Below are 12,302 nucleotides of genomic sequence, written 5' to 3'. Positions count from 1 at the left end.
TAGCAATTACATCTACTTTAGCTCTATCCACTTCAATTCCTTCCTTTGAAATTTTATGACCAAGAACGATGCCTTCTTTAACCATGAAATAGCATTTCTCCCAATTAAGAACTAGATTTGATTGTTCGCATCTAATAAGCATTCGTTCAAGATTAACTAGACATGATTCAAATGTATCACCGAAGACTGAAAAGTCATCCATGAAAACTTCCATGCATTCTTCTATCATGTCGTGAAAAATCGCCATCATGCACCTTTGAAAGGTTGCAGGGGCGTTGCAAAGTCCAAATGGCATGCGTTTGTAAGCAAAAGTACCATAAGGGCACGTGAATGTGGTTTTCTCTTGGTCCTCGGGTGCTATTGGAATTTGAAAATATTCGGAAAAACCGTCAAGAAAACAATAGTAACTGTTTCCGGCTAATCTTTCCAACATTTGATCAATGAAAGGTAAAGGAAAGTGATCTTTTCTGGTGGCGTCATTTAATTTTCTATAATCAATACAAACACGCCATCCTGTTACAGTCCTAGTAGGAATAAGCTCATTTTTCTCATTTGTGATGACAGTCATGTCACCCTTCTTAGGTACGCATTGAACTGGGCTTACCCATGGACTATCAGAGATTGGATAAATTAAACCTGCATCTAGCAGTTTAATAATTTCTTTTTTAATAACATCTTGCATATTAGGATTTAGTCTTCGTTGGCGTTGCACATACGTTTTATGACCTTCTTCTATAAGGATTTTATGTGTGCAATACGAAGGACTTATTCCTTTAATATCATGAATCTTTCATGCAATAGCTGGTTTATGAGCTTTTAGCACAGAAATGAGTTGAGATTTTTCATTTTCAGTAAGAGAAGACGATATTATTACAGGTAATTCAGATTCACCATGTAAATAAGCGTATTCCAAATGGTTTGGAAGTGGCTTTAACTCTAATGTCGGCGGTTCTTCTATCGATGATTTGTATCGATATCTGTCCTCTTCTTTTAGCATTTGAATTTCTTCTGTTGTTGGTTCATATCCATTAGCCATAAGTGTAGCTAACATTTCAGTTTCATCAACATCAATTGGTTCAGTTCCTTCTCCTAAAGAACATTCTCCCATTCCTTGTAATTCTGAAAATTCTTCTAACAATTCTGCATGTGAATCTATAGTTTGAATATAATAACATGTATCATCTGCAGATTGTGGTTGTTGCATGGCTCTATCCACAGAAAAGGTAACACTCTCGTCCTCTATACTAAGGGTCAGTTTCTTACCAAACACGTCTATTATTGCTTTAGCCGTGTTTAAGAATGGTCTTTCTAATATGAGAGGAACTCGAGAATCTTCTTCCATGTCCAGAATAACAAAATCTACTGGAAATACTAAAGTACCAACTTTAACTAGCATGTTCTCCATTATCCCTCTAGGATATTTTACTGATCGATCGGCTAGTTGTATACTTATTCGTGTTGGTTTCAATTCTCTAAGGTCTAGTTTAGCGTATAGAGAATATGGCATTAAATTTATACTAGCACCTAAGTCTGCCAATGCTTCTATTGAACTAAGACTACCCAGAAAACATGTAATTGTGAAACTTCCTGGATCTGATAATTTTTCTGGTATCTTATTCAACAGTACTGCAGAACAATTAGCATTCATAGTAACAGCCGAGAGTTCTTCCATTTTCTTTCTATTTGTGATTAGATCTTTCAAGAATTTAGCATACCTAGGCATTCCTGAAAGTACATAAATGAAAGGAAGATTTACATTTATCTGTTTAAACATATCCAAAAATTTGGATTGCTCGGATTCAAGTCTCTCTTTTCTCATTTTACTCGGGTAAGGAAGTGGTGGTTGGTATGGTTTAACATAAGGTTTAGCCTTAACTGTGTTATCTTCATAAACCTTTTCAACTACCAGTTCTTTTTCCTTATCTTGCTCAGGTTGTGGTTCTTGTGGAGTAGGAATAGCTTCATCAGAAATTACAGGTATTTCAGGTGGTTTAAGTGTAATACCACTTCTTGTGGTAATGGCTTTAGCTGTTTCATTCCGGGGGTTAGCATTTGTATCACTAGGTAAACTTCCCGATTTTTTTTCACCTATCAACCTTGCTAGGTTGCTTACTTCTTGTTCAAGATTTTGAATAAAAGCTTGTTGATTTGTAAATGTTTGAACATTTTGTTCATTGGTTTGTTTCTGAGATGTGAAAAACTGAGTTTGAGAATCAACTAGCTTCGACATCATATCTTCTAAATTTAGCTTTTTATCATCGGTTTGTGGTGGTTTATTTTGGAAAATAGGTCTTTGCTAATTGTAAGTATTATTAGATACTTGTTGATTGCTTGGACCTTGTTGGTTGTTGTATGGAACATTTCGATATAATTCTGATTTTGATTGTAAATTGGTCTTGGCGTTTGATAATTATTCTGATAATTATTTTCAGTCCTTTGGTTTATGTATGAAACATTCTCTCTTTATTCCATTGTTAGTTCAATACTAGAGCGGCGAAAAATCTAAGTCCTAAAAACTAGAGCGGCGAAAAATAAGAAAGAAAAAGAGCGCGTCGAAAAACGTCAAAAAAATAAAAGGAACTAAAGACTAAGAATTAAAAGTTGCGTCTAAAAATATTAAAGCTTAAAAGAAATACTATATCCCAAAACGGCAATAACTTAAAAAGTACTAAAATCTTAAAACGGCGTCGCAAAATTCTAAAGCACTTAAATCTTAGTCTAAAGAAAAAAAGCACTTAAGGGATTTTACGGCAAAGCCTAAAAATCTAGAAATAAAAATAACTATGGCAAAAACTATAACTTAGAACTAAATACGAGCGAAAAAATACAAATATTACGCTAAAACGAATAAAAAGATACAAAATATAAAAATAAACTTAAAGTTGTAAAAAGTACAATTTTTATAAAAATATTATTTTTATATTATTTATTTTATAAAACTATTAATTTTATAATTTATTAAAACTAATTAATACTTAAAATACAAATTAAATAATAAAAACTAAACTTAATTAATTTAAAATTAAACCCTAATAAGGGTTTTACTAATAATAATAATAATATACTCCGTAATTATTGCTGTAATCGGTCAACTGTGGCGTGTCAGAACCAGTCATGCGATCGCATGGACTTTTGCCTTCTGGCTCATGCGATCGCATGAGCTAGGGTTTCGGGCCAGGTTATGGGCTGCTACAGTACCGGGCCTCGAGTGTTTTTATATATATTTTTTTCCTGTTTTTTCTGTTTTTAATAAAAATAAATATTTATATAAATTAAATAAAAACTTAATTCTTAAAAACTAAAAATAAAGATAAAGAAACTTTATAATTTTATATATATATGTAACAAACTCTTAAATATATATATATTTTGTTTTTCTTTTTATATATTTTTATATTTTTTTTAAAAAACGTATATTTTTAATAAAAACTTAATAAAACTCTAATAAAATCTTTTTTTTTATATAGCGTTGCGCTTCCGGCGTTTAAGCAAGAGTTCCCCGGCAGCGGCGCCAAAAAATACTTGATGTGTGCGAGGTGGTGTATAAAATAGTTATAACTTTTACAAGGAAATACTATTAAATACGATACAAATTTACACAAGATATTTATTTATTTATAGAATGGATATACCTAAACCTTGCTACAACACTTATAGGCAGTGTACCTAATCGTACAGTAGTGTAGTTTTTAGTAAGTCCGGTTCGTTCCACAGGGATCTTTTAAATAAGCTTAACGCTATATTTTTAAAAACTATATTTGTAAAAATACAAAAATATATAAATAATATTATTATTATGAAAAGGGGGTTTTTACCGTTTAATGACCGGTTTGTCGATTTTTAAAACTTTAGTCGCAGTTAAAACCTAATGTAAAATATTAAAAATAAATATAACTTAATTTAAAGCGTAAAGTAAATAACGATGATGAAATTGCGATAAATAAAAGTGCGATAAAATAAAATTGCGATAATTAAAGAGTACGATAATTAAAAATGTAATTAAATAAAATGACAATAAATAAAAGTGCGATAATTAAAAGTGCAATTAAATATAAAATATATAAAGGAATTATGCTTATTTAAACTTCCGTAATCATGATGTTTGACGTGTTGATTTTAGTTTATTCCCATGGGTTAATTGTCCTTTGTCCTGGATTATTTGATATGTCCATACGGATTTGTCCATAATAGTCCATCAGTCATAATCATAAAGTGCGAGAGTCTTCGTCAAGTTATTCTTATTCCCGAAGTCAAATATTCTAACTAATTGGGGATTCGAATTGTAACAAGGTCTTAATACTTTATTTAATGAATACACCAGGTTATCGACTGCGTGTAATCCAAGGTTTTACTACTTTGTTAACAATTACACCAATTACCCTTGAATGTAATCTACCCCTATTTCAACAAGTCTATTAACTATTAATCCAGTCCCGTGTCAGGTAAAATGAACAATTATTGGTATTTATAGATATCCCGCCCACCGTGCCCAGTCAAGCGTATGTGGTTATATATAAATACGTCAAATTATAAGTCTATATATTAAATCAACGAGGTATCATTTAGTTAATATAAAACCCATTAACAGCCCATAGTCTAATTTCCACAAGTGTCGTTCTTTTGTCCAAACCCCAATTATGGTACAAAGCCCAATTACCCCGTCTTTAATATTTAGCCCAACATCATGATTACTTCGTCTTAAATAAGCATAATAATAATTTAGCCACGAGACATTAAATTAAAAAGGTTGAACATAACTTACAATGATTAAAAATAGCGTAGCGTTACACGGACAGAATTTCGACTTATACCCTTACAGCATTCGCTAACATACCCTTATTATTAAAATTAAAATTAAAATTAAAATTATAATTATAATATATATTTATTTATTTATACGTTGAGAGAAGAGAAGAAAAAGATATATAAAACTGATCACCAAACTGCGAAATTTATAGGATGTGGCCAGCCACCTACTGCCATGCGATCGCATGGAATTTGTTCTTCCATGCCATGCGATCGCATGGCCCCTTTTTCCAGCTCACAAGAGCTTGTTTCCTAGCTTGCCGACGTTTATAATATATAATATAATATATATATTAATTTTAAGAATTAATTATATATTATACTATATTCATGTGCATAGTTGACTTGTAATTTTAGGTCCGTTGCGTTGAGTGTTGAGAGTTGACTTTGGTCCCTGTTCCGGATTTTTGAACGTCCTTGCATATAATTTAATATCTTGTATTTTGCGTTTCGCATCTTGTACTCTTGTAATTTTGAGACGTTTCTCACCAATAATTTGAACCACTTTGATTGTACTTTGTACTTTTGAGCTTTTTGGTCGTTTGCGTCTTCAATTCGTCGAATCTGTCTTTTGTCTTCACCTTTTATTATTTAAACGAATATCACTTGTAAATAGAACAATTGCAACTAAAATCTTGTCTTTCTTGAGGGATAATGCTATGAAATATATATTCGTTTTTAGAATTATGATTATGCTTGTTGTTAGCATGGTTGTTGAATTGCTAGCTTGTATGCGGTTTTGTGTAAGTGAATGCAAGTAGATAGATTATATATGCATATGTATAATTATTGCACTCACTAAGCGTTAGCTTACCCCTCTCGTTGTTTATCTTTTAGATGCAGGTGCGGAGAAAGGGAAAGGGGTTGTTGGGCATTAGTTCCCCTTGTTGGTTGCTTGATAAAGCTTTTTGGAAGTCGACCTAGCATTTTGGGTAGTTTAGCCCCAAACCATGCTCGGGTGTAGTTTGGATTAAAACTATCATTTTAAGTGGGTCGAACTTGTATTACATTTGATTAATGGCATTCGTGCCTTTTGTAAACATTAAAGTTTATTGTAAGTTTAAACGGGCTGTATTGAATGGTTTACACCTTCTAAATGGAGCGTAAATGTTTTAATTACTTTTAAAAAAAATTACTCGTGTTAAATACGGGTTGGTATGTTTCATATTAGTAAATTGGTAATTAATAAGAATAAGATTATGATTATAGTCATTGTTAATGATTAGTAAGTTGTTAGGTTTTGATTGATAAAAGTTATGAGATTAGTTAGAGAATATTTAGTAAATAAAAGCTATGATATTATGTGTTAAGGTTTAATGAATTAGTGTTGAATAAGATTAAATAATTGTTTTGATCATGAAGCTAGTTAATAATAGTTGAAGATTATGATCATATGAATTGATAATTTGTTAGGTTATGATAAGATTGAACATGAGTTGGTTATGATTTTATGTGTATAAGTTGATTAGTAAATAATAATGATAATGATATACATGCATGCATGCATGCATGCATGCATGCATGCATATGTATGTATGTACATGTGTACATTGTAGATATATGAGTATATGTATATGTAAGTATATACATACATGTATATGTATGGGTATATATGTATGTATATGGACGTGTGTATGTATGTATGAATGTGTATTATGTAAGTTATATAAGGTTAGTAAATAATGAGAAAAGTAATAAGTATATATATGTACCACTCTTACATTAATGTATATATAACACTTACATATATTATACATATATATCACCTAGTTATAAATATATATATATGTATGAAAATAAATAAAGAATATATATGTATGTATCATATAGGTATATTCATACATGTAACATAATAGTTGATTATTAAAGTAACTAATAATACTATTATTATAACTTATAAACTAATCTATATAGTAACGCTTAAAGTACACTAAGTATATTATCACCTATATAAATAATTAATAAATATATTAATAACTTGTTATGAGTATACACTTAACGTAAAGGTTATAATTAAAGATAGCGTACAAAGACTACAAACACCACCGCTACTTATGGCTTAGGGTGATCCTTGTTACCATTATGGGACGCTTGTGGATCTCGAATGCCAAGACTTAGATTCTGGTCAAGAGATCCTGGGCCGCTCGGTAACAATAGATCATTCGAGTGACTTGCATGTTAGCAAGGAAGTTTGGGCGAGATTGTACAACATCTTTGTTAAGGATTATAACCCGAACATTCTTAAACTAGAAGCTTACTATAAGTGAAAGTTTTCCATAAATAGTAGGTTTCCAAATATAGAAACTTTTGAGATATAGTAACTTTTCTCGAAAACCATCAATGTTAATATAGTTTTCTATATTAATAAACAAACTTTATGTCTATTAAACATTAACTAATTAAACATTATATCTCTAGGTTGAGATCTCCGATTACATACTCCGTTCTTACTACTTGCGTGGAATATCTACTTGCTACTAAGGTGAACTTCATAGCCCCACTTTTTAACTATCTTTATATACTTGTTTTGAACTTTTGGGGTAAGACACATGCTTGCTTTCAAACTGTTTTACGCTTAGACACAAGTACATGAAACTTTATTTTGATTAGTTCAAACTGTACTATGACATGCTTTGATTCATGCTTAATCCCTGCCATGATATCGTTAGTTGCTGGAATTTTGGCAAGCTTAATTGTTGTGGGTAGCGCTATTGAGAGTAACGTATCTATCCGGATGACCGTTGGTCAATGGATACATAATAATGATTTAACGACACGAACGAATAGAGTGATCACGGGGTAACTTGTTTAGTTTTGATATCATACACCTCAGCACTACTGACGAACTGATTAAACTTTATAACTAAATATTGTGGTCTAAACACTATTATAAACCTATGTTGTTCACTCAACCATTTTTGGTTGACACTTTAAGCATGTTTTGTCTCAGGTGAAGATTGCTAAAGATTATTTGCTAGTTGGACTTTGCTGCTTTTGGAGTCCGCATAATTACATTCATATTATTGCATTAAAATATTTGATGTAATGAATTAATACTTTCCGCTGCTTTAATACATTGGTTTTAATTAAAACGTCTCATTTAGAGTCGTTCTCGTTTATACAAACTTGTGTTGTGATATTGTGAAGTCATATTTCCCGGCCCTATTTGGGGGTATGACAAATGTTAACAAATTGAGCACTTGAGTTTGACTCCTCAAACTTGTTTTTGAAAAACTCAAAAAACTTGTTCTTGATATCAGTTGGGTTGGACACCCACGTACCATCCACCATTAAACCTTGGAGATGTTGTTGAAAACGTTTATGTTTAAATGAATTGTGAAAGAATTTAGAGTTTTTGTCCCCTCAATATCCCATTTAATTCGAGACTTTTGTAAAAGATCAAGAGATTTTAACTTAGATAGCTCGTCACGTTTATTACACAAAAAGTTGTGTTCACTAACATCATCGTTTGTAGCTGTACCCGAATCTATCATAACATCGATCTCTTCAATCTTAGCAATCGCTTCCTTTAGCCTGCTAGCTTCATGTAGCCTAGCATTTAGGATCCAAGTTTTGAGTCTACCTTTTAATCTTCTCATTTTACAAACGAAAGGCAGATTTTGATCAACATTGATAACTGCCCAAGCATTTCTTACCGTATCTTCAAAATCCGCCCTATCGAACCACGATGCAAACACTTTCAAGTAAGTCGGTCCAAAATCAACCTTTTCTTGGAAAATAGAAACGGGAGAATGGTCTGAACTACCCCGAGGCATGACGATACCTTTCAATTCATCAACTACCGAAAGCACATTATTTGTAACAAAAAATCGATCGAGTTTACTCATTTTATTTTCAGCCTTATTCCGATATGTAAACTGAAGACCACCTAAAGGTATCTTATATAGTGAATTCTGAACAATAAAATCATTAAAGAACTGTGCATCAATCGGATAAAATTCTGATCCACAACGTTCGGATTCCAAACGAACAACATTCCAGTCTCCGAACAAGATATAATCACCAACATTTGAAGCCTTAAACAGAGATAATTTGTTCCAAAATGCAACTTTGTCAACAATAGATTGGGGAGCATATACATTAACCATAAACACATCTACCTCTTCTCTAATCCATCGGCCTTTTATGATCAGAAAATTATCATCGCACCAAATACATTCTTTTACAAAAGCTAACGGATCCCATATCGATATAATACCCCCAAAAAAACCCCGAGACAGCGTAACCGCATAGTCAAATTGGCTATTACCCCAAATAGATTTTAATCGAAATAAAAGTAACTTAGACATTTTCGACTCTTGGATGTGACGACCCGGGAATTTTCGATCAAATTTAAACTAAATCTTTATATGTTTTCGACACGTTAAGCAAAGTCTGTATTGTTGAGTCTTGAAAATTTTGAACTGTTTTCATATATACAATAACCTTGTGACTATTCCCGACGATTCACGAACAATGGTGTGTAAATAAATATGTAAATATATATGGATTCTATACATAAGAAATATTGTAATGTAAATATATAAACATAATTAACAAATATTAAAGATTTAATAAATTATAGATATTATATAATAAATGGTAATGTAATAAAATTAATTACAAGTTTGAATATAATTGTTAAATTAATATTATCATCATTACTAGTGTTTTTAGTGAGTAGTATTATTAATAATATTATTAAAAAGACTATTACTATTACTAGTATATAAATATATATTGAAAGGTATAGATATTAAATATTAAATATATGTTATACATGTTATATAACTATTAAATATTATAGTTAATAAATTGTTAATGTAATTACAAGTTGAAACATAATAATAAAAATGAAAGTATTACTTTCATCAAAATAAATACTAATATTAAATATCAGAATCTATTATGAATGTTATATGTAGAAATAAAATTTAATACATGTGATTTGATATACTAGTGTTATTATTATTATTAGAAAATAATACAATTATTAATATTATTAATATCATTATAATTAGTAGTAAATTATAATCATTTTTATGATTTTATTATTATTACTAAAAGTTATTATTTTCATGTAAGATTCTTATTATCATTATAATTATATTTTTTTTATCATTACTTCTATTATTATTAGTACATTTACTTTTAGTAATATTATGAAATTAAAATAATTTTATTCTTTATAATTATTATTATTAATAATATCATTTTTAACATTATTATTATTATTATTAATTATTAATATTATTATTAATAATCATTATTATTAAAAGAATTCTTTTTATTATTATTTGTTTATATTTAATCCACAAAATCAGGGATTTGATCAACTTTAAATCGTATTCAACCTTTATTTGATTTTTGTTTCTATTCCTAATCTGTTACCCATCATAATCAAATTCGTACCATTTGTGGAATTTAATCGAACTAGTTATATTTGTCAAGTTCCTGATCGAATAATTCTTGTCCCCAAATTGTAACATGTCTTTCTCAATTAACATTACAAATTGTATTAAACTATCATCATATTATATATGTACTTCCTACTGACAGTGAGATTAACAAGAGAAAGGCTTTAAAAAAAACAAAGAACAGCTCACTGCTCTGTTCGTGGTTCCAAATTTTGAAAGGTTCGATTCGAAAACAAATTCAAATTCTGTAAATGCAGTCTTGATAGTAAGCTTTTACTCAATCTTTCTGAAAAACTTCAATTTCTAATTCTTTCAAACAAATACAAATTTTGGGGTCAAACTTTTGGTTTCAAAAGTCAAATAGTTGAACAAAGATCAAATTCGAGTTTGTTTTTGAGATTTCGAATTAATTAACGATTCCATTAGTTTCTATAGATATTTAGAAAACTATTTCAAGTTAAAATCATAGTCCAATAGGTGTTAAAAATCGAAAAGCATTTTTTTTTTGTAATGGCAGTCGCGAACAAGCACAACAGGTATATTTTTTTATTTTAATCTTCGTTATCTATAAATACAAACGATATCAATGATTATTCCTACTTCTAATAAATAATCTAATAAGTTTACAAACTGATTTGTGATGGAATAGATCGTGGGTCGACTGGTAAACTAATTGTGAAGAAGAAAGAAGAAAGTAAACAGAAAATATATTAAATATAAAAGGAATTCAAATATAAACAGAAAAGCAAGTATGGCGGAATGGTTAAGGGGCTTTCGGGTTAAGCGAGTGGTCTAGGGTTCGAGCCCTACAGTGGGCTATTTTTTTTTAGAATCCGTTTTTATGAGGTAGTTTTCTTTTTATAACTATTATAACTATTATTATTATTATTATTATTATTATTATTATTATTATTATTATTATTATTATTATTATTATTATTATGATTGTTAGTGTTATCATTATTATTGTTATCATTAATGATATAAACATTATTATTATTATCACATGTATAAGTATTATAATTATTATCATTATTATTATTATAAGTAGTAATCATATTAATATTAGTAGTAACCTTATCATTTTAAGTGTTATGATCATTATTATGATTATGATTATTATTATCATTAGTATTATGAAAGTAATAAAAAAAACTTATTATTATTATCATGAGTATTAGAATTTGTATTAATTATAATTATTAGTATTATTATTATTAACATAATTACTATTATTATTATTACCATTACCATTTTTGTTATTTGTGTTGACATTATTATTAAAGTTATTAATACTATTAAAAGAGTCAGTATTATCAAAATTATTATGGTTAGCACTTAAAATATTATATTAAAATACTACTTTAACAAATAAAAGATATTTATATATATAAATATATTTAATACATATAACATAACAAAATTTAAAATTTTAATGTACAAAACGAATATATGAAACATATATATTATTAATATAAAAATTATATAACTAATAAATTATATATATACTTGTTCGACTACAATTATGTATAATAATAAATATACAAATGTTATAGGTTCGTGAATTCGAGGCCAACCCTACATTATTCAATATAGTCATATGTATTTTTACTACAAAATACATTAGGTGAGTTTCATTTGCTCCCTTTCTAAATGCTTTTGCAATATATATTTTTGGGACTGAGAATACATGCGCTATTTTTATAAATGTTTTACATCGAAACTACATTATATGGTTGAATGATCGAAGCCGAATATGCCCCTTTTTGCTTGGTAACCTAAGAATTAGTAAACCGATCTACTAATTGACGCAAATCCTAAAGATAGATCTATTGGACCTAACGAACCCCATCCAAAGTACCGAATGCTTTAGTACTTCGATGTTGTTTTTATCATGTCCGAAGGATTTCCCGGAATGATAGGGGATATTCTTATATGCATCTTGTTAATTTCGGTTACCAGGTGTTCACCATATGAATGATTATTTTTGTCTCTATGCATGGGAAGTATATTTATGAGAGCTGAAAATGAAATTCTTGTGGTCTATTAAAATGATGAAAATGAATGATTATGATAAAC

General features: G+C 29.3%; 1 protein-coding gene across 1 annotated transcript; it reads right to left on the bottom strand.

Moving 5' to 3' along the window:
* Window positions 1-8,096: 8,096 nt before the first annotated feature.
* Window positions 8,097-9,116, bottom strand: LOC139901590 (uncharacterized). Its single transcript, XM_071884284.1, has one exon. The coding sequence runs from the start codon at window positions 9,114-9,116 to the stop codon at window positions 8,097-8,099; it is 1,020 nt and encodes a 339-aa protein (XP_071740385.1).
* Window positions 9,117-12,302: the final 3,186 nt, after the last annotated feature.

This window comes from Rutidosis leptorrhynchoides, chromosome 3 (genome assembly GCF_046630445.1).
Source record: "Rutidosis leptorrhynchoides isolate AG116_Rl617_1_P2 chromosome 3, CSIRO_AGI_Rlap_v1, whole genome shotgun sequence".
Classification (NCBI taxonomy): Eukaryota; Viridiplantae; Streptophyta; class Magnoliopsida; order Asterales; family Asteraceae; genus Rutidosis; species Rutidosis leptorrhynchoides.
Note: the sequence above shows the minus strand (reverse complement) of the source record. Positions and strands in the feature narration are given on the sequence as shown.